The sequence below is a fragment of the Lynx canadensis genome, chromosome E2 (genome assembly GCF_007474595.2).
Source record: "Lynx canadensis isolate LIC74 chromosome E2, mLynCan4.pri.v2, whole genome shotgun sequence".
NCBI classification, from domain to species: Eukaryota; Metazoa; Chordata; class Mammalia; order Carnivora; family Felidae; genus Lynx; species Lynx canadensis.
In genome coordinates this window covers 6,489,999-6,513,884 of record NC_044317.1, presented here as the reverse complement: position 1 = coordinate 6,513,884, position 23,886 = coordinate 6,489,999, and the positions used below count along the sequence as shown (strand labels likewise).

At 44.5% G+C, this 23,886-nt stretch overlaps 1 protein-coding gene across 2 annotated transcripts in view; it reads left to right on the top strand.

Moving 5' to 3' along the window:
* Positions 1 to 4,298, top strand: part of PLCG2 (phospholipase C gamma 2) — a 152,481-nt gene extending 148,183 nt beyond the window's left edge. Inside the window, exons 32-33 of one of the 2 annotated variants that reach the window (XM_030297197.1) lie at positions 2,729 to 2,913; positions 3,964 to 4,298. In XM_030297197.1, the coding sequence (XP_030153057.1) occupies positions 2,729 to 2,913; positions 3,964 to 4,006 (228 nt within the window). In that variant the 3' untranslated portion in view covers positions 4,007 to 4,298. The other variant, XM_030297198.1, reaches the window with a different exon arrangement.
* The last annotated feature ends 19,588 nt before the right edge of the window (positions 4,299 to 23,886 follow it).

The following is a 23,886-nucleotide window of genomic DNA, read 5'->3' as shown; positions in this document are numbered from 1 at the left end:
GGGGAAGATAAAATCTTTTCAGTAAACGTGTTAAAACTGGACAGCTACGTGGAAAAGAATGAAACTGGCCTACTTCCTTACACGATACACAAAAATAAACTGAAAATGAATTAAAGACCTAAATATAAGACTTGAAACCGTAAAACCCCTAAACTCCAGGCAGTAAACTCTTTGGTCGTGGGCCTTAGCGCTATTTTTTCTGGATCTGTCTACTCAGGCAAGGAAAACAAAAGCAAAAATAAACAAGCGGGACTACATCAAACTAAAAAGCTTTTGCACAGCCAAGGAAATTAAAAAACTCGGAAGGCAACCCCTGGATTCATACAACTCAACGGCAAAAAACAGTCTGATTAAAAAATGGGCAGAGGACCTGTACAGACACTTTTGTGAAGAAGACATGCAGAGGGCCAACAGACACATGAAAAGATGCCCAACATTGCTAACCAGGGAAATGCAAGTCAACACCGTAACGAGATACCGCCTCACACCTGTCAGAATGAATGACTAGTATCAAAAAACAGAAGGAGCACATGTTGGCAAGAGTTTGGAGAAGAAGAAAGCCTCAGGCCGTGTCGGTAGGAATGCAAACTGGTGCAGCCACTGTGGAAACAGTATAGACGTTCCTCAAAAAATTAAAAAAAAAAAAAAACCATACAATCCAGTAATCCCACTTCTTGGTATTCATCCAAAGAAAATGAAAACACTAATTGAAAAAGATCTATGCAGCCTAAGTATCATCTACGGATAGATGAATGGATAAAGAAAATATGGTATATATAGAATGGAATAGTATTGAGCCATAAAAAAGAATGACATCTTGCCATTTGCAGCAACATGGCTGGACCTAGAGGGTATCATGTTACATGAAATAAGTTAGAGAATGGCAAATACTTTGTGAGGTCACTTAGATGTAGAGTCTAAAAAACCAAACCAACCAAACAGAATAGAAATAGACTCGAGTATACAGAACTGGTAGCTGCCAGAAGGTGGGGGGTGGGGAGGGAGTCGGAGAATGCGCAGAACAGCGGAAGATTAAGAGTACGCGTTTCCAGTTAAAAGTCATGGGGATGAAAAGAACAGCATAGTAAATGTAGTCAATATTGAACTAACTTTGTATGGTGACAGATGGTAACTACACTTACTGTGGTAAGCATTTCCTAATGCATATATTTGCCAAATCACTATGTTGTACAACTGAAACTAATATAATATTGTAGGTCAAATATATACTTAAATTAAAATTTTAAATTAAAAATCAGTGAAGTAAAACATCGTCTTTCTCCCATGCTGAAATCCAAACTCCTTCCTGTTACGAGTTTTTTTCTTAGCATAATGGAGGGGACGTTTTGGGTGAGAAAACTGCAGAGTTTAAGGGAAGACCTTGCTTCAGTCATGGCTGGATCCAGGTGCTCATGCAATAGCTCTGTTCCCCTCTCTTTTGACTTCATTCCCAACTTTCTCTACGTCATAGCAAAGGAGTCAGTAGCCACTGGAAACATTCACCACTCTTTCAGCTGATCCCCAAGAAGAGAAAGTTTTGGTTTTTGGTTTATTTATTTATGTTTTTGTTTTGTTTTTTACCAAGAGCACCAACCACAGTCCCATGGATGCTTCTAATTGGCCTGGCTTGGGTCACATGCTCACAGGTGGTGGGCAGAGGGAATGAGACATTGTTACTGGCTAGACCTGAGTCACATGCCATCCCCGGGGCGGGGGAGGGGGGTGCATAACCTACGTTCTATCTTGGTTTTCTGGGGGTGGGGGGCAAGGATAACAGCTTTGAGGTATGATTCATATACCATATAATTCACCCATTTAAGATGGACAATTCCCTGATTTTTGCTATATTCACAGAGTTGTGCAACCATCACCACGATCAACTTTAGAACACTGTCATCACCCCCAAAAAGAAACTCCTGCTCATTACCTATCTCCACTGACTCCACCCCCACCCCAGGCAACCACCCTTTTTCTGTCTCTATGAATTTACCCATTCTGGACACTTCATATAAATGGAATCAAGGGCTGTGGTCTTTTGGAACCGGCTTCTTTAACGTTTTCAGGGTTCCTCCGTGTTGTAGTGTGTGACCTTGCTTTTTTTTTTTTTTTTTCAACGTTTATTTATTTTTGGGACAGAGAGAGACAGAGCATGAACGGGGGAGGGGCAGAGAGAGAGGGAGACACAGAATCGGAAACAGGCTCCAGGCTCCGAGCCATCAGCCCAGAGCCCGACGCGGGGCTCGAACTCCCGGACCGCGAGATCGTGACCTGGCTGAAGTCGGACGCCCAACCGACTGCGCCACCCAGGCGCCCCATGACCTTGCTTTTTAAGGGCTTCAGTGATGTGCTGGCTCCCGCTTCCCTTAGGCGGCTCTCCCCCTTCCCTGCTGTGTTCCATGTCAGGCACGCAGCGACTCAGACCCTTTGCGTTCAGGTAGGGACCAGGAGCCCATGCAGAATGCACAGACGTACCTGCCCTGGGATCGGAGGCCAGTGTAAGTTACTGCTCCGAGTTTCACAGCAAAGCCACCCTTCATCGTGAACAAGTGTTTTTCAAACTGCTTGCTTCCACTGGAATAAATGATTGTGAGTTTTATCTTTGGTGAAAATGGGCCCTGTGTGGTTCTGGGATAATCCCAGCTGCAAACCTTCTGTGCCTCCTGCTCCCTCTTGGCCCTCGGTTAAGATGCGGAGCCCCACCCCAGCGCTGTGTGCTCCTTCCCTCCAGGAGAGTGAAGAGGAACTCTACTCCTCCTGCCGCCAGCTGCGAAGGCGGCAGGAAGAGCTGAACAACCAGCTGTTCCTGTACGACACACACCAGAATCTGCGCAATGCCAACAGGGATGCCCTCGTGAAAGAGTTCAATGTCAACGAGAACCAGCTCCAGCTGTACCAGGAGAAGTGCAACCGGAGGTAGGCCAGCTGCTCCCCCACCCGCAAATCCCCGGGGCGGGGGGGTCAGGCTTCAGGAAAGCCCCCTCCCACCCCCACCTTTAGAAATCCCTTTGGGGGTGCCTGGGTGGCTCAGTCAGTTAAGTGGTTAAGCAGTTAAGTGGTGAAGCGTCCCACTTCAGCTCAGATCATGATCTCACGGTTCCTTCGAGCCCCGTGTCGGGCTCTGTGCTGACAGCTCGGGGGATCCTGGAACCTGCTTCAGATGCTGTGTCTCCCTCTCTCTCCGCCCCTCTCCCGCTCACATGCTCTCATAAAATAAATAGACATTCAAAAAAAGAAAGAAAGGAAGAAAGAAATCCTTTGGTCCCTCGACCCTCCGGATCTTTGCCATATAAATTCACTTATAGTAATTATCTTATGCCTCTGCACCTTCCCTAAGTCAAATTGTCACCACTAGGAGGAGACGTCGCTCTAATAGTGAAAATTAACTATGACCACTACCTTCTAAATAAAGAACCTTATGAAGTTCGCACCGTCCACTGGTTCTGCACTGGGGCAGAATCCCACCCCCATCCCCAGGGGAGGCTTCGGGTTGTGCTACAGATGGGCTGGGAGGCAGCCAGGTGTGCCTAGTGTCCTGCAGTGTGCCTGACAGTCCTGCTCAACAGAGAACCATCCAGAAGCAAGTGCCAGGAACAGCCTCTAAGGGGAACCAGCGCACAGACTCCTTCCCCATATTTGTTACTCCACCAGCACTGCGGCCCCAGCGCAATGCTAGTGAGGAAGGCCAGTTTCAGAGACGTTCCTGTCTTGCCGGGAGGCCCCTCTCCCCCTCCTCCCTCTCTCCCCTCTCCCTGTCTCCCCCCAGTCCCCCCTCTGCCCCCTCTCCCTCTCTCCCCCCAGTCCCCCCTCCCCTCTCCCCCCTCTCCCTCTCTCCCCCTACTCCCCCTCTCAGCCCTGTTCCATCAGGCCACGGATGCCCTGCAGGGCATGGACAAAGGTTACACTGTTCCACACGTGGCCTGTATCTGAGCCTAACAGATGACTGTGAAATCTGTTTTGTTTCAGGTTAAGAGAGAAGAGAGTTAGCAACAGTAGGTTTTACTCATAGACCCTGGGGCACTCGTGTAAGGGTGTCGTGCCCGCGTGTGCTCACATGTAGGAGAATGTCCTCTCTTCAGACCCCGGGGATTTGCTAATCTGTGATGTCTCGTCAAGCCTGGAGTCAAGAGGACACTTTTGAAGACCCACCTGGCATGAGCTGGGGTGACTTCCTGCTCCTTTCTTCATCTTGGACAATTTCTTAACTTATATTTTCTATAGAGGATCTTAAAAACGTGTTTCCTCGTTTTTTGGCCTCTCGTGTTCCCAACCTCCTTGAATAAAAGCGGTGAAAATCTTGATCCGTTAGACCTTCTGTGCTCAACGTGTACAATGAGCAGGACCCTTGTCCAGCCTCTAAGGACCCAAGTAATTGACTTCCGAGGAAGATGAGCCCGATACGTAAGGAACGAATTCATTAGATTCGGAAAAGGATTGTAACTAAAAGGCAAACTGTTCGGCCTTCCCCTGGGCCCCACAAGTGGCCCTCGCCCCGCTGCACCTCTGCCCGGCCTCTCTGCCCCAGGTCAGCTGAGTCAGCTCAGCACCAAAGCCGCAGTGCTCGCGACAGGCCCGCTGCCGTACCGGAGAGGTGGCTGGGGCGTGCGGTCTCTGTTCGTTAGAACGAGCTCCAGTCCGTGGTGGAAACTTGCTTTGGTACTGGCGTTACCGGGGTGGGGGCCCCTTTGATTTAGAAAGTCTGATGGAGAGACCAGAGACCCACTGTAGGCTCGGCCGGCTTCTTACTCACCCCTGCTCTGCCCACTCACCAGCTGGTTGCAGCTCTCCATGGGCTACGGATTTTAACAGGTGATCAGAATTCAGCTCTCTGTGTTGTTCCGCTTTGTGGAGCCACGAGCTAAATCTTAAGCTGTAGGAAACTACAGAAAATCCTACAGTCATCCCCAAAGAGGCAGACCCACCTGGGACACAAGGACACTCCTCTACATCTTGATAGACAATCGAATGATTTGTACAGTGTGATGATTTAATACGGCATTTTAAAGACAAAGATAGTGTCGAGGTGGACAGTATGACTCAGTCAAGTCACAACTTGGTCAGACTGGGGCGAAAGGTAATTGCAAGAAAGAATAATGTGTCAGGAGAGGACACAGAAGCAGTGAGCCTGGTGGATTTACAGGTTGGAGCTGGGTCCTTGAAGCCCATTCAGGCTCAGCAGGCACGTATTCTTGCTGGGAAGTACATTAAAAGTAGCCAGGCTCTGGGGCGCCTGGGTGGCGCAGTCGGTTAAGCGTCCGACTTCAGCCAGGTCACGATCTCGGTCCGTGAGTTCGAGCCCCGCGTCAGGCTCTGGGCTGATGGCTCAGAGCCTGGAGCCTGCTTCCGATTCTGTGTCTCCCTCTCTCTCTGCCCCTCCCCCGTTCATGCTCTGTCTCTCTCTGTCCCAAAAATAAATAAACGTTGAAAAAAAAAAAATTTTTAAAAATAAAAAAAAAATAAAAAAAAAAAAAAGTAGCCAGGCTCTGTCTCATCAAAAGACCCTATGCCTTCATCCCACGAAAGCTTTTCAGCACTTCAGTATACCAGGCACTGTCCCCAAGGTCAGGGCTACAATGTAAAAAAAAAATTTTCTAGAGGTGGGGGGAAAGCCATGGTGACTGCTCGCATGGAACATCTCCGTGAGCTCCTCAAAGACATACGTTGTACCTTCCCCGAAGCCAGGAGCATAGGTGACAGCAGTCTGAAGGGGTGGGGCGGTTATCTTGCAACATGACCCTGTGATTCCTCCAACCGGAGTTGCCGAATTATTTGGCAGTCAGCAACTGGGCGGAGAATATTCCTGATGGTGGCAAATGGTCCAAGCAACGCTGAATAAAGGTGAGTTGCAAAGGCACTGAGCTCAGTGCTACAGGGAAGGAATTTTCAGACTCTGTAACCTTTCTCCGTTAGCCATTGGCCAGGTGGCCACTGGAGCCTAATTATCGCACCCCTACCCCTACCTCCAGGTCCCTTGTGCCTCCATCATGTAGCCCGGGGGTGAGTAAAAGACATAAACCTTTCCACTTCACTCCAGTTTAAAGTCTAGATCCCCTTTCTGCTTAAAATGGCTTTTCTGGGGCGCCTGGGTGGCGCAGTCGGTTAAGCCTCCGACTTCAGCCAGGTCACGATCTCGCGGTCCGTGAGTTCGAGCCCCGCGTCGGGCTCTGGGCTGATGGCTCAGAGCCTGGAGCCTGTTTCCGATTCTGTGTCTCCCTCTCTCTCTGCCCCTCCCCCGTTCATGCTCTGTCTCTCTCTGTCCCAAAAATAAATAAACGTTGAAAAAAAAAAATTTAAAAAAAAAATAAAATGGCTTTTCTGCTAGTGTCAAAGAAATGAAGACCGGGCGGCCCAGAAGGAAGAAACAAAGCATCTTTTCAGCTGCTGCCGCGTAAAATCCGTACCCAGCCACACCCAGAGAGAGAAAGCAGCCACGTGAAGTGAGGGATATGCTATAAACGATGCTGGGAAGAACTCTTTCCCTCAAACCGTCTCCTCCTAGGCACTACCGTGACTTGGATGCACCGTTAGAGAGCATTTGCTTTGGCTTCCCCATTCCTTCCTTAACAGAGTAACACATAAATCTCACTGAGAGAGGCGATACTAGGATTCTCACAGGAAAGACACAGAGAAGGGAAGGGCACAGGTGACATCACTGCTCTTCCCCTCGTCTGCCCAGATGCCACATAATCTAAGTATAAATTATCCAGCCGAGACTGGGGCTGGCCGGTCATGGAGTCAGTACAGCCAGTGCAGGCTGAGCAGAGCAGCGACAGGGGCATCCGGAGAGACAGCGGCAGCAGGACGGACCCGAACCACGAGTGCGCACGTGTGCTGGCTGTCTGACCATGTCTCTGGGTTTATCGTTTACTTAGAGGGGCAGTTCTGTTGCATGGAAAGATAAAGGGGGGATATGCTGGCTACATCATTAGAGCTGGGGACGCTCAGGCGGTACGAAGTTAAATCACTTCTCTGCTGCGAAACCTGGATATTCTAGCGTGCACAGTTAAGAGGGGTGTAGAATATCACACTTCCCAAATTAGATCTCCGAGCCCTTTTGCGAAGGGATATCTCATGGGAGCTAGTGCACAGTGCAACACATTTGAGGGCCATCTAGAAGGCAGCCAGCGACAGAATCTAATAATTGATGTACTTTAAAGACTTAGTGAAATAAAATCGAAATTTAAGCTCCCAAGGCCAATGGTCTTGACACTGGGCTGGCCTTACCCCCCAAATGTCTACCAAGCTTTCCAAGACATACACAGGCTCAAGTAGTTTTAGGGGATCAATTTTCAGATCCTTACCTTCCTATTCTGCTCTTTCTTATGACTCATCTGACTCAGAAGATGTCTTTTTCTCTCCTCACAAAAGAAAACCTCTCTTTCCCCACAGTCTTAAACGGTAGAGCATGACTCAAGGTAGAAAATTCAAAATACGAGTGTTCGGAAAGTGAAAGCCTGTTAACAATAGGGTACAAATCCTTCTGTGATTCGGGTGGCTCTCAATTCTTTAATTTCAATAAATTTAAAGGAACACCCAAGATTTCTTGGGTATTTTCGCATGTAATTCCAAAGGACTTGGAAGAATTCAGTTATCATGCTACCACAAATCCCCTTCTGTTCCCTGTCTCCTTATCTATGCAAAAAAGGATCGCCACGACTTCCATATATAAAATTGGTAAGGGGGAACAGAATGGATATTGTGGCCATTCTAACAAAGGTAACACTCATCTATGCGGGAACGAAATGACTTGGGTGGGGGGCAAAGCTTTCAACATTAAGTGATACATTGCCAATGAAATTTTACTAAGTGTAATAATTTACTAAAATTTGTACGTTGTGTATTGATCAAGTTCAATCCAGAAGAAAGTTTCAAATACACAGAGCCTTATGACTATAGGATATTATCTAACTTTGTTACAAATATGCAAACAACCAACATAAAAGACAGAAATCATTAGGGGAGCCCAGGTGCTCAGTCGGTTAAGCATCCAACTCTTGATCTCAGCTCAGGTCTTGATATCATCAGGGTCACAAGTTCAAGCCCGCATTAGGTTCTGTGCTGGGCATGAAGCCTACTTTAAAAAAAAGTATACGTATGTTTACGTGTATATCTCATTAGGCTAAAATGTTGAGGGGCACCTGGGTGGCTCAGTCACTTAAGCATCCAACTTCAGCTCAGGTCACCATCTCGCTGTCCGTGGGTTCAAGCCCCGTGTCGGGCTCTGGGCTGATGGCTCAGAGCCTGGGGCCTGCTTCCCATTCTGTGTCTCCCTCTCTCTCTGCCCCTCCCCTGTTCATACTCTGTCTCTGTCTGTCTCAAAAATAAGTTCAAAAAAAAAAAACATTAAAAAAAAATTTTTTTTAATGTTGAAGGGAAATAGAATAAAAATGCAAATTCAAGGAGTAAAAGGAAAAAGTATGGTGTTTCCTACCGTTAAAAATTGCCTTATTCATGTGATTTTTTTGAACGGGCGACAGTACCTATCAACTACTATATTTAGAGCCTCTAAACTTAGAGGAATGTAACCATTTTATGTAAAGATGCAGTATCTACAATCCATTGGCAACTCAGATCCTTTCCAACTATTTATGATGGACAATTTTAGCCAACAGTGTAGAAATGTGCAGGGGGATACTCAGATTGACAAAATTCACTGGAGAGGTCTCTGAGCCATCAATTTTAAGATGCTTGATCTAAGGCCACTAAATGACACATTGCACTCAGAACGAAGAAGGATGGCTAAAGGGGGCCTAAGTACTTTTAACTTTTAAATGAATGAAGTTAACTTTCAACTTGGGTGACCGCTAACTTTTTTCAGACAATCCTAAAAAGCCACACCCTGGCCAACGGAAAGTTAAATAGATTAAGAAATATGCAGAATGACAAAACTGGCATTTGAAAAACATTTAAAGATTTGTCTCAGGCCCTTTCCTTTCTGAAATATTTTCTGCTCAAAGAGACCCTGCTTCAGTGACCCTGTCTCTCAGAAATTTCCACATTTCTTATTTTCCAGTAGGCTTTTAAAAGCTACATTTGTAAACTTGCTTTTCATTATTAAAGCTTAATTTATTTTTTATATAAACAGGGTGTGCTTGTGTGTACATAAAAAATCATGTGAATGAGTCATGCAAATACTGGCTATTGTTAATGTGAAAATTAAATGGCTATATTGCATTTTTAAAAAATAAAAATTTGGTCTAAGTGAATACAGCAATCTGCTCAGGACCTTTTCTTTTTTTTTTTTTTTCTTAATTCTATTCACTTTTCTCCTCCCCTATAATACAGCAAACACTTCAGCCATGAGATAGGTACAATGATCATTTTTTAAAATGTGTTTTTCTAACCTGTTACACTTTTCTCTAGGTTACTGATCTATCTTCCTTACAGCAAAAAATCACTCCATGTAAAAACCCAAGTTTATACAATACATGACCAGTCTTTAATTTGTCAATTTTTGGAAGAATATTTGGTGTTAAAGGGACAATGAGCACCTGTATAAGCACCTGTACTTCTAAACTAAGTGACAGGGCACGTTAGAATTATCAGTCATTCTATTTTCTTGCCAAGGATGCATGGTGCATAGGACACCATGTTGTATATCCTAAGATTGTCCTACTCCCCACCCTTAGCCATTGATTTCATTAGTCACACTCATCCAAAAACTTAAGAACAGCCTATGACAAACCCCTGCATTTTTTTTCTTTTTAAAAGAACTTTTGATTTGGCCTACTTTATTTATTTTTAAAATATAATTTATTGCTAAGCTAGCTAACGTACAATGTATACAATGTGCTCTTGGTTTGGGGACTAGATTCCCATGATTCATTGCTTACAGACAACACCCAGTGCTCATCCCAACAAGGGCCCTCCTCAATGCCCATCACCCATGTCCCCCTCTCCCCGCCCCCCATCAACCCTGTTTGTTCTGTGTAAAGAATCTCTTATGGTTTGCTTCCCTCTCTGTTTGAAACTATTTTTTTCCTTTCCCTTCCCTGTCTGCTGTTAACTTTCTCAGATTCCATATGAGTGACACATACAATATCTGTCTTTCTCTGACTTATTTCACTTAGCATAATACCCTCCAGTTCCATCCACATTGTTGCAAATGGCAAGATTTCATTCTTTCTCATTGCCAAGTAGTATTCCATTGTATATATAAACCACATCTTCTTCATCCATTCATCAGGTGATGGACATGTGGGCTCTTCCCATAATTTGGCTATTGTTGAAAGTGCTGCTAGAAACATTGGGGTACATGTGCCCCTAGGAATCAGAACTCCTGTATCCTTTGGATAATTTCCTAGAATTACCCTATGACCCACTACGAGCACTATTTTTAATTTTTTGAGGAACCTCCATACTGTTTTCCAGAGCGGCTACACCAGTTTGCATTCCCACCCACAGTCCAAAAGGGTTCCCGTTTCTCCACATCCTCTCCAACATCTACAGTCTCCTGATTTAGCTACTCTGACCGGCGTGAGGTGGTATCTCAGTGTGGTTTTGATTTGTATTTCCTCGATGAGGAGTGACGTTGAGCATCATTTCATGTGCCTGTTGGCCATCTGGATGTCTTCTTTGGAAAAGGGTCTATTCATGTCTTCTGCCCATTTCTTCAATGGATTATTTGTTGGTTTTTCTTTTGTTGCGTCCCAAAGGGTTTGGGCTTTTTCTGCATCTATTGACAGGATCAAATGCTGGTTTAGGCTGTTGTGTTTTCATTGTCATTTGCTTCCATATGTTTTTTAATTTCTTCTTTAATTGCCTGGTTGACCCATTCATTCTTTAGCAGGATGTTCTTTAACCTCCATGCATTTGGAGGCTTTACAAAATTTTTCTTGATTTCTGGTTGGTTTCAAGTTTCACAGCATTGTGATCTGAAAATATGCATGGTATGACCTTAATTCTTTTATATTTATTGAGGGCTGTTTTGCAACTCAGTTATGTGATCTATTTTTGAGATTGTTCCATGTGCACTCGAGAAGAATGTGTATTCTGCTCCTTTTGGATGAAAAGTTCTGAATATATCTGTCAAGTCCATCTGGTCCGGTGTATCATTCAAGGCCATTGTTTCTTTATTGATTTTCTGCCTAGATGATCTGTCCATTGCTGTGAGTATTAAATTCTCCTACAATTACTGTATTGTTATCAGTAAGATTGCTTATGTTTGTGATTAGTTGATTTATATATTTGGGTTCTTTCAAGTCGGGGCATAAACATTTACAACTGTTACTTCTTCTTGATAGATAGACCCCTTAATTATGATATAATGCCCTTCTTCATCTCTTGTTATAGTCTTTGGTTTAAAATCTCATTTGATATAAGTATGGCTGCTCCAGCTTTCTTTTGACATCTAGTAGCATGGTAGATGGTTCTGCATCCCCTCACTTTCAATCTGCAGGGGTTCTCAGGTCTAACATGAGTCTCTTGTTGACAGCATATAGATGGATCTTGGTTTTCTATCCATTCTGATACCCTGTGTCTTTTGGTTGGAGCATTTAGTCCATTTTCATTCAGAGTGATTATTGAACGATACGGATTTAGGGTCATTGTGTTATCTGTAGGTTTCATTCTTTCTCGTGCTTATGGTGATGTCTCTGGTCCCTTGCAGGGTTCCACTCACAGAGTCCCCCTTAGGATCTCCTGCAGGGCTGGTTTAGTGGTCATGAACTCCTTGACTTTTTGTTTGTCTGGGAAAACCCTTCTCTCTCCTTCTATTCTGAATGACAGCCTTGCTGGATAAGGGATTCTTGGCTGCGTATTTTTCCTGTTCAGCACATTGACTATTTCTTGCCACTCCCTTCTGGACTGCCAACTTTCAGTGGACAGGTCTGCTACTACCCTTATGTGTCTCCCTTGTAGGTTAAGGCCCGTTTGTCCCTAGCTGCTTTCACAATTCTCTCTTTACCTTTGTATTTTGCCAGTTTCACTATGATATGTCATGGTGTTGGCCTGTTTGTGTTGACTGTGAAGGGAGTTCTCTGTGCCTCCTGGTATTGGCACACTTGAGAAACAAGGGGCCATAAGGACAGACAAGGTCTCTGCCCTCGTGAATCTTAATTCTAGTGGAGGAAGACATCAAACAAACTAATAAGTAGATAAGGTAACATCAGCATGGCAAGACTTTGATGGCATGATTTTACTGGGCCCCAGTCCAGAGTAAGTCCCACAACCCTGATTCATCACTCCTGAGGCCGTTAAACAAGCTAGAAATTGGTTCTGTCTCCATTTTTTCTGTTCTCAGATCTGTGGCCCAGAGAGGTTTTTCTCTTGTACAAAAACAGTGCTACACTTCCACAGCCTCTCTTTCTCTTCCTTTTGTCTCTCCACAGAAGAGGACCCCCCCCCCCCAGAGCCTATGCCACACATTTTATCTCTCCCAGTTTGCAATCCCACACCTATGGCCCACCAAGTTGTCCCCGTGGGCCCCTGGAGATGTTTCTGTCACTCTGCAGCCCAGATTCCTGGAATTCTAATACTCAATATTGCTGTGTTTGAGGGACGAGGGAACTTCAGGCCCCCTCCTTCTCCACTGTGATGACTCCTCCCCTCCACTGCACTTAGAAGATGAACAAGGAGGGGCGCCTGAGTGGCTCGGTTGGTTAAGCGTCCGACTTCAGCTCAGGTCATGATCTCACAGTGCGTGAGTTCGAGCCCCGCGTCGGGCTCTGTGCCAACAGCTCAGAGCCCGGAGCCCGCTTTGGATTCTGTGCCTCCCTCTGTCTGCCCCTCCACTGCTTGCACTCTGTGTCTCGCATTGTCTCAAAAATAAATAAACATTAAAAAAAGTCTTTAGAAGATGAACAAGGAGTAGCAAAAAGCAAAGTCAAAAAACTGCTAACGTATCTTTTGTTGATAGAACTCTCATAAAAATATAAAATGAACACATGACAAAAATCTATCTAACTCATAAATTAACAAGGAAACCAGTGTTGCTACCGATTCTAAGAATTCAAAGAACGATACAGACATAGGCTATCAGATGGCCAGGTCACCTGACTCCACACTTTGCACTGCAGCTCAGATGAATGTTGTCCACAGCCGTGCAAATTACGTCCAGTGGAGATTCAAGTGCTCACTGCCTATGGATATCAACCAGTTTTTCCAGGTTTGTATCAATTAAGCAAGTTTATTTAGCACCACCATTGGACATGAAACCTGACCCGCCCACCTTATACCACACACAAAAATCAAGTCTAATTAAGACGATAGATGAAAATGTGAAGCTTAAGAGGAGCCCGGGTGGCTTGTTTGGTTGAGCATCGGACTCTCGATTTCAGCTCAGGTCCTGATCTCACAGTTCATGGGATGGAGCCCCGAATCGGGCTCTGCACTGACAGTGCAGGGCCTACGTGGGATTCTCTCTCTCCTTCTCTCTGCCCTTCCCCTGCTTGAGTGCTCTCTCTCTCTCTAAGTAAATAAACTTAAAAAAAAAGGTACAAGATAAAACAATAACATTTCTAGAAGGTATTCACAGCCTTGGAGAGGGAAAAGCTGCTTTGGCAAAGCAGCCAAAGCACCAACCCTCAAGGAAGACCACTGAATTAGTCTCCATTGAAGTTGACAACCAGTGTTCATCCGGAGATGCAATCAGGAAAGCAGAAAGGGCAGCCACAGGACAGAAGACGGTATTTGCAATAACACAACTGACAAAGAACCTCAGTCACAAGAGGATTCCATCCCTCCAAACCAGTAAGAAAAAGATAATTCATTAGGAAAAAAAACAATTGGCAGGTTTCATGAATGAGCAACTTACAAGAGTATAACGAAATGGCTGATAAGCAGGAGCGCCTGGGTGGCTCAGTGGATTAGGCGTCTGACTTCAGCTCACGTCACGATCTCACGGCTCCTAACTGTGAGTTCGAGGCCTACGTTGGGCTCTGTGCTGACAGCCTGGAGCCTGCTTCAGATTCTGTGTCTCTGTCCCTCTGCTTTTCCCCGCTTATGCGCTCCCTCTCTCTCTCTCTCCACCCCTGCCCCTCAAAAATAAACATTAAAAAAAAAAATCAAATGACTGGTAAGTATATAAAAAGACACGCACTCATTATTCATAAGAACATATAAATTAAAACCACCATAGAACAATTATTAGAGTGGCAAAAATTTAAAAAGCTACCAACACTACCAACTGTTGGCAAGAACATAGAGCAAATGGTACAGTGCTTGTTGCGTGAGACAAAATCACATTATGAAGACATCTGACCCTCTCTGCCACGTTAACCACACGCATACCCGATGACCCAGCAACTCTACTCCTAAACACGTTCCAGAGCGTCCACAGTGCTGTCAGTCCCAAGAGTCAAAAACAGATGAGTCCCACTGCCCATCTGCTGCAGAATTGGCGAGCTGTGTGTGTTTACACATGGAGCGCATACAGTGGTGACAAATGACTGAGCTATGACAACGAGTAGCAACACGGGTGGATCACACAACCACAAGTTGAGTGAAAGAAGCTAGAAACACAAATGTAGCCAAGGAACAAAATGGAATAACAGAAATTAGTAGAAGGACACACAGGAAACCGTAGGATATTTGTAAGATGGGCTAGAATAAGCGGATGAAACAGAATGGGGTATAACACACAAACAGAACATGGACACATTTGAACACTATTGTTTGAAGAAAGCAGAATGCAGAGCAAAGCACATCCACTGATACCATTTAAATGAAGTTTTAAAACTACACACAGAACAGGATTCTTCACTGATTGTAGCAGACGTACAGATGGATAGGTAAAAGCACAAAAATGGACTGAAAGGAACATCTAAAGTCAAGACAAGGGGCTGTGGTAGGGTCCCCTCCCCAAGGAAAGAAAAAGAAAAAAAAAAACAAACCTCTGACTGGCTATGCGCCTACGCGACAACTTCCTTCACGACCTTGTAACATGAGACTACTTAATCGGACCGCATGTTTGTATGTATTAGCACACACGGGAGACAAAGAAGTAGAAAATATATTTAAAAAAAAAAAAAAAAAACCTACACCACGTGGCCTTTGGAGCTCAGTTCTTTGGGTACGAAGCCAAGGAGCAGTGCCAGCACGAATAAAGTTGCTTTCTGGCAAGAAAAGCCTCCGTGTCCTGACTGTCTGTGCGAGAATCCCACCACAGGGTGCCTGGGTGGCTCAGTCACTTGAGTGTCTGATTTTGGCTCAGGTCATAATTTGACGGTTCATGAGTTCGAGCCCCGCATGAGGCTCTGTGCTGACCTACCAGAGGCTGGAGCCTGCTTCAGATTCTGTGTCTCCCTCTCTCTTTCTGTGCCTCCCCTGCTCATGCTCTGTCTCTCTCTCGAAATAAACATTAAATTAAAACAATTTTTTCAGTCAAAATGAAGATGGAGTTAGTGGGGAAGGCAAAGGTGATAGGACAGCGACAGGCAAAGTTTTAGCTCTGTTATATATTTTATTTCTCTTTGAAACACTGAAAGTGTTGCTCTGTTTGGCACAAATGTAAAAGTGCGCTTGCTCTACCAAAACTGGATACATGGCTAACCACTTAAATAGAAGAATAACTAATGATGAAAAATAAGGGAGAGAGCCAGGAAAAGGATGGGGTGGGGGAGGGGAGAGGAATCCGAGGGAGGGAGGGAGGGAGGGAGGGAGACCAAGGGAGATGAAAACTAAAAGCAGTAGTACAGAATGTTAGCAGCTAATAATTCTGGGTAGTGGGAAAACACCATTATATGAAAAAGGAAATTTTCAACTTTTAACGTTTGTGAGCCCAGCTCCTGGGCCCAAGGAAGCTGTGCTCTATTACCAGAGTCCAAATGACTCAGCAAAACCTCAAAGCATGGGCTCTATTTCTGCTCAGAGCACAGGTTGTAGATCTGCTTCCTTAAAGAATAATAATAAACAAAAATAAAGCATTCCAAATATAAAGCTAAAAAACCACCCACACGAACCTCCCTGGTTCCCATAAGATTAAAGTGGTACAGCCTTTCACATACTGAAAACCTAAGATAAAGTCTGTAACTTTCGGAAATGTCCTTCCTCATGATGATTTGTAACTCTTTGTGTAAAACCAAACAAAACATATAGAACCCTACACCAAATGTTCCCTGGAGCATACTCTTTGTGAAGACTGTGTATCCCAGGAAGCTGTCCTAACTTGGGCTCGAATAAAACTCTTCCCCACTCTTTAAAAAAATTTTTAAAAGGTTTGTTTATTGTGCATCAACATATATTATTCTCTCATTTCTTTTCAATTTTATTTTCAAAAACAAGAAAAGAAAAACAAGGTTATATAAAAAGATGTACCAGGCAAATTCTCATAAAAAACACTGCTGGAGTAGCCTTGTTAGTATCAGATAAATTACAGGGCAAGGTAGGGACCACTAACAGTAACATTGTATATGGTAACAATACTACCCCAACAAACTGCTATAGACAAAAACTTTGATGCTTCTCACAACATAGCTCTGAAAAGTGTAAAGCAGATTAGGGGAGGAAAAACAAGTTCACAGTTATCGTTGGGGAGAAAAAGTCCTCTCTTGAGAAAACTATAGCTCAAGGTAGCAAAGGACAAAGAGGATCTGAACACAAGTTCACAGGGTTGATCAAGTGCACACATATGCTCCTACAAACACACTCTGAACTTTGCACCCAGAGAATACAGCTTTTGTTTAAGCACATTTACAAATATTGACCAAGCCATGGGGGGTGGAGCGGGGGCTGGGGGGACGTTCAGAGAACTACAGTTGACCCTTGAACAACCTGAGTTTGAACCCTAGGGGTCCACTTGTACTTGGGATTTTTTTAAGGGTTCACATCAAAAGCCACAGGCATTTATTTACAACTGCCCACTCCAGTCTTCACGGATCTAATGGAAGGTACACCCGCTGCCCTCTGAGTACCCAGGAAGGGAGGATATATGTCAGCAGCCCCTAAGGACCCTGGGTCGGGGCAGGGCTGCAGGTGCCTCCAAGTGGAGCACCTATGTTTGTGGGAGAAGACAAAGCTGAAGGGAGCATTTTCACAGAACTTCATAAGCTTCTTTCAAAAGTCACATGGAGGGGCGCCTGGGTGGCTGAGTCGGTTAAGCCTCCGACTTCAGCTCAGGTCATGATCTCATGGTTCATGAGTTTGAGCCCCATGTCGGGCTCTGTGCTGACAGCTCAGAGCCTGGAACCTGCTATGGATTCTGTGTTTCCCTCTCTCCTGCCCCCCCCCTTGCTCTCTCTCTCAAAAATAAACATTTAAAAAATTTAATAATTTTTTTTCCCTCCACATTGGGAGTTTCACAAACACTTATCAAAAAAAAAAAAAAAAACCAGCCAAAAAGATGGATTATTTTAACATCAAAATTAAAAGTACTATGTAACTGGAACGCCTGGGTCACGCAGTCCATTAAGCGTCTGACTCCTGATTTTGGCTAAGGTCATGATCTTGTTACAGGAAGGTGGGAGGACGCTGGTCCTTCACGGAGACGAAGAATGAATCTTGTGGACAACAGAGAGTACAGCCATAGAGTTTACTGAGGGAAAGTATAAAGCTCTCAAGAGTGAGGGGGCGTCCTGACTGGGTAGCCACTGAGGAATTTTGTCCCTGACTTTTTATTGGGACCTTATCACAAAGTTTGTGAGACTCCATGCATGCAACATAGCCCAGGCAGGTGTGGGATGTGATTATCCTTTTTTTTTTTTTTTTTTTCCCTCCAAACCTCAAAGCTTCTTCTGCCTCTACTTGCAGCTGCAGGCTGCCTCCCTGAAAGTTCCTGATCTCTCCCTAATGTTGTTCACCTCTTCCCTAGTTCAACCTCACACAGTTCATGAGTTCGAGCCCTACATCAGGCTCCATGCTGACAGTGCAGAGCCTGCTTGGGATTTCTCTCTCTCTCTCTCTTTCTCTCTCTCTCTCTGCCCCTCCTGTGTTCTCTCTCTCTCTCAAAATAAATAAACTTTTTAAAAAAGAAAGAAAAATACTATGGACAAAAGGAAGACAAAGGAAAGAAAAAGACAAGTGTTCAAGAACCTGTCCGTGTTCATCTGGTCAAACAGATCCCCCAATGCATCCCACAAATCCATACAACAATGAGCAACCTGACAGAGAAGTGAGGAAAAACTAGGACCATGCAATTCCCCTGGAAAACCCAACCATCTAACAAATCCCTGACAAGATGCTATCTTTAACAGTCATCACAGAAGTGTAAAATCAAAAAAGTGATGAGCCATTTTTCTTTACTCCTCAGAGTGGCAAAAATTGAGACGTGAGAAAATTCTGGCAATGGTGTCAGGAAGCTAGGGACTCTGGTGGCAGGGTTAATTTGTGCAGCCACTTCAGGAAACAAATGAACTTCAGGGCCGGCCATCCCCGCCCCCTGCCTCCCACACCTGCCAGTGTCAGTCCAGGCGTAGCTACGGATCTCTGTTCTGGCCGGCAGGTGTGAGAAGAAGCCACAGCATAGGCTTTGAGGAACGGAAGCACCTGGCGTTCCCTTTGACCTCGCTTATTTCCCTCTTCTTGCCTGTAAGGACACCTAGAAATACTGCACCTTCTCAGCAAGAATTGTCAGAACGAAGGCCTAACAGCGTGGAAAGATGGCACCTGGTCCCTGATGTCACGCCTTAGACCTGCTGACTTCTGGACTCTGCAACAGGAGAACAAACCCGTTTTTTCAGCTACTCTGAGGTTTTTAAGATTATTTATTTAAGAGAGAGAGCACATGTGAGTAGGGGAGAGGCAGAGAGAGAGAGAGAGAGAGAGAGAGAGAGAGAGAGAGAGAGAGAGAAAGCGAGCGCATGCAGGAGAGAATCCCAAGCAGGCTCCGTGCTGTCGGTGCAGGAGCCTGGGGCTCGAACTCATGAACTCCAAGATCATGACCTGAGCCTAAATGAAGAGTTGAATTAAAAAAAATTTTTTTATGTTTATTTTTGAGAAAGAGACACACAGAGGGGAGCAGGGGAAGGTCAGAGACAGAGGAAGACAGAGAATCCCAAGCAGGCTCCGTGCTGTCAGTGCAGGAGCCTGGGGCTCGAACTCATGAACTCCAAGATCATGACCTGAGCCTAAATGAAGAGTTGAATTAAAAAAAATTTTTTTATGTTTATTTTTGAGAAAGAGACACACAGAGGGGAGCAGGGGAAGGTCAGAGACAGAGGAAGACAGAGAATCCCAAGCAGACTCCGTGCTGTCAGTGCAGGAGCCTGGGGCTCGAACTCATGAACTCCAAGATCATGACCTGAGCCTAAATGAAGAGTTGAATTAAAAAAAATTTTTTTATGTTTATTTTTGAGAAAGAGACACACAGAGGGGAGCAGGGGAAGGTCAGAGACAGAGGAAGACAGAGAATCCGAAGCAGTCTTGAACCCATGAACCGTGAGATCCATGACCCGAGCCAAAGTCGGACATTCAACTGACTAAGCCACCCAGGTGCCCCTGAAGTAATTTTTGAAATGAGCAGCTAAGTGCACGTCTGACACAGTAGAATGTATTAACATTACCAGTTGCACTTCTGGGTGTCTACCGTCGAGACTCATTTGGAGATGTGTCTAAGAGCATTCACAGCTGTGCGGTTTGATAAACTGGCCACGTGGAAAACTGAGTAAGTATCACTAAGGCCATGGCTATGGCAGCAGGGTAGTGTTTGTGCACCATGAATGCTATGCCAGTCCTAAAAACAATCAGGTATAGCGTTTTCATTTGATGGTCATAAATAAGACCCATTCCATGCCACCATGGTATCCAGAAATCTACATCGATGTCAATGGTCTGGAAAACAAAGACAAGCTGATATGCTGAAGCCTCTCCCTTGGAGCCTGTTTACACCCCAAAGTGTGTGCCCAGGGTGGGGCGCAGAAAGGCAATTCGGTGTTTGACCTCCCAGCTCCCATACCTCTCCCTATGAGTCATGCTTGCGACTTCGGCAGGGAGGTGGGAGAGGTAGATATAGCACAAGCACAGGTAGGGAGTGAAGTTCTGATGAGATAGAGACCAAGAGCCCTTCCCACACCTGGGGAGAGGCTGGGGCAGCCTTTCCATCTGCTCTGAACACTTCCATCCCTACGGCACTGGCCCGAGCAGGACTTGGCTTATTTCCCGAGTCTGCGATGGTGGAATCACTGATGTAATAACCATCATATCAAGAAGGACAATGCATCGTTTGAAGGTATTATTGCCCCTGCTACTAATGTAGTGATGGGCCAACAATGAGAATTACCTATACTCAGGCAGTGCAGATGGCTTTTCAGGTTTTGAGAAAATGAATAGTAAAACAATACATTTCACAAACGTTTTTGGAATCATGTTGGTCTATTTACTGAAATACCAAGTTCCAGTTGAATTCACTGAAATGTTTTCTTTGTTGCTTGAATCCTAGAGTATTTTGCAAAATAGTTTGTTTTACTGCATTCCCAAGATTGATACTGGAATTTTTTCAAGTGTATCACTGGGCTGCATAATTTGTACCAATATTTACTGAAATACTTATTTTTCTACATGCACAAAGGCTACTGGCAAAGGAATTTTTTCAAACGTATTATGGTTTGCTACATGACCAATTTTTAAAAATATTTTTAACGTTTATTTATTTTTGAGACAGAGAAAGACAGAAAGAGAGTGGGGAAGGGGCAGAGAGAGAAAGAGAGACACAGAATCCGAAGCAGGCTCTAGGCTCTGAGCTGTCAGCACAGAGCCCGACGCGGGGCTCCAACTCACAAACCGCGAGATCATGACCTGAGCTAAAGTTCGACGCTCAACCAAATGAGCCACCCAGGCGCCCCCTGACTTGACCAATTTTTACTGAGATGCGCTTTATTTTGCCTGTAGTGTAGAGGAATTCCTTCAAATAGACTTTACATCATGGCTGTCTTTTTAAATTCCCAGTACTCAGTGAAATACAGTGCCGGTGTTCGCTTTTATACTCCCACATGTCAGATTACCTTCTCTTCCACCAGTATATGTGTTTTGCAGCTAGCTATATCAAAGGATCACTGACAAACACATATACATAAAATTTCCTCCAGCCAGGTAATTTTATACTAGAATTTCTCAAGATTGGCAGAATATTGCTGCATACTCAGAATTTAGGATTTCTGACCAGATTCTACTATATGTGTGCAAAATGATTTTTTTCCCTTTAAAACCACTTCATAATAACTTCTAATACCTATATTATGGGGGAAATACTTAATCCTTTATGATTTTAATATCATATACAGAGTGACCTTTTCATTTATTGTACAAAATGGGATGTATTTGAAAGTGAAAGAGGGCACTATTAAAAATGAGGCTAAGACTACAGGCATAAACTTGGAGCTGTCCTGGCCACACTGTGACATGTAGTTATCACATAATATGCCAGCACACCTGTGTCAGGAAATAAGGAATGTATACTGTTTCATAAGAAACACAAATAACCGAAGGAAATCTGGGGCATGAGACTGTGGTAGGGTCCCCTCCCTAACGAGGGGGGGAGGGGGAAAACCCCACCTCAAGGCAGCCTGGCTATACTTGTACATGACGGCATCTCTCACGACCTTGCAACATGAGACCACTTAATCAGACTGCATGTTTGTGTGTTACCATATATGGGAGACAAAGAAATAGAAAACAGATATATATATAAAAAAAAACTATGCCACATGGTGTTCAAGGCTCCGTTCTTTGGGTACGAACCCAACTGAGCAGGGCCGGCACAGATGAAGTTACTTCCTGGAAGTAAAAGCCTCGGTGTCAGGACTCTCTGTGCGACCATCCGGCTACAAGACCACAGTACGGAGAAAAATGAATACTAGAGCCCTATTTCCTACACCAACCTACACACATACAGAATCTGGGCTACGTTGGTAAAAGGGTTCTTTGCCTTTACCTGCAGTGTTTTGAATTTTTACAAGAAAAATGTATTGATGCATTATTTGTACAGTTACGTTTAAAACTAAAAAGTGAATGTATTCCGAGGGTATAAAGAGGTTGATCGATACCCATTGTGAGTTGGCTTTTCGGCCTGCAGACACCATTGTGTCTGTTTAAATACAACAAAAGGTTAATTAACTTGAGAAATAAATAAATGAACACATAAATAAATAAATAAATAAATAAATAAATAAATAAATAAAACGAAATGTAAAGCAGACAGGCAACAGACTACCATTTTTTTCTCTAGCATAGTGTAAACTCCTCTCCAGCTTCAAAAAAAAAAAGCCTCCAAACGTTAGAGCTCAAAAGGTCACTGGATTGAGGCGTTTAAAGCCACAGTAAACAAACTAGCACAGGTTAATTAGGCGGGAATCAATGAAACATTTTCACTCCTACCTTCCTTATCTGAACATGCAGCTTTCATTCACACCCCGGTCCTGCCTGGCTAATTACTTACTGAGCATTCCTCGTGAATGCCTCCGACTCAACCAGCACTTTGTATCTGTTCCTGCACACCACCAGCTGCCTCCCCCAGCAGAATAGCTATTAATTAAGCATCTATGTGCACAGTGCTTTGCAGGTTACACAAGTGCCTCCGTGCCACTTCATGGACACAAGCTGCTCTGTGAGTAGGGAAGGCTTTCTCTCCGCTTTGCAGAGGAGCGGCACATCGGTTCGAAGTCACGCTGCGAATGAAAGGCTGATCCCGCCTAAGGCAGAGCACATGAACGCACAGGTCCCTTGAGCATTGAGGGACCATGAACATCCACCACCAGATAATTATTTTCCGCTTGGGCCAACGGTCTAACATCTTCCCAGGGCTTAGAGAAACCTCCACTCCGAAGGGCTGTGAAAACAGTTCACCTTTCTTTGGGAGAATTTAAACGCCAAAGGGTAGCTCAACAAGTTGGACTTTGCATTTTCCTAACTTTGGCAGGTTGTTATTTGGCTCCTGCTCTGTACCCAGAATGATGTAAGAGACTGCAGGCGAGGCAAATGTCCGTCAGCAGAGGGTAATACTTGGGCTCTGCTCCCAAGACATCGATTCGGGGGGAGGAGATTAGCACATTGCAGGAGTACCCATGCCAGGATACGATTAGGTGCAAAAACAAATCAACTATCCTTGGAAGATGTTCTATAAAAGTTATTACAGCTGTAATTTGCCATCCTCCTTAACTTACCCTCCCACACACATATACACCCAGCCCCACCACACTTGCATTAATAGGGTAAAATAATGCTTTGCTTGTTGATGTAACTTACTACAAGTTGGTGCAGCACAAATCCCTATGTACAGTGAAGTGGGTTTTGCAACAACTAAATTCATATTTTAATTGCATATAGTGTCTGCGTGCTGCTTAGCCCTGAATACATGCCATGCTGAAATAAAGCCACTGCAGACATGGCAGTCAAGACTTTGGTATCCAGATTCAAGTGGACCTGTTTCAAATCCCAGCCTTGCCACTTCCAGGATGAATGGCTTTGGATGATCTTGGGCGAGAGACGCCATCTCTCTAAACCTCCGTTACCCCACGTGTGAATGGGAGCTAATAAATGCACCTCCTTTCAAAAGTCATTGAGAAAACGAAATGAGGTTAAATACAGAGAGCCTTACAGGAGGTAAATGGTCAACAGTAATCACAATGAACTATTAAGAATGACTGTCTTTGAGTAACTTAGTTAACAAGGGTGGCAGGTTAATATCCATCATTTCCCCAGTGTTGGACACACCTAAAAGCACAATCCCCTATGGAAGTTACTTGACCACAACTCAGCGGGGGTGTTGTAACTGCCCCAGCAACACAGCTAACAACTCCTCTTCAAAGCTCAGCAGCACTTTAAACCTCTATTAGCTGCTCAGGACACCAGCACGCAAGGGATGGTTAAGGGCAGGCAATGACTCATTCTCTGAACAAAATTTAAAAATATGTATTAGTAAGTAAAGATTTCACTTTTAGGTCTGTAATAAGACTCCCCTGGAAGAATGGAGGAAGAGACATCTAGAATATTTGCCAGGATTAAAATCCTACATATCGGGGC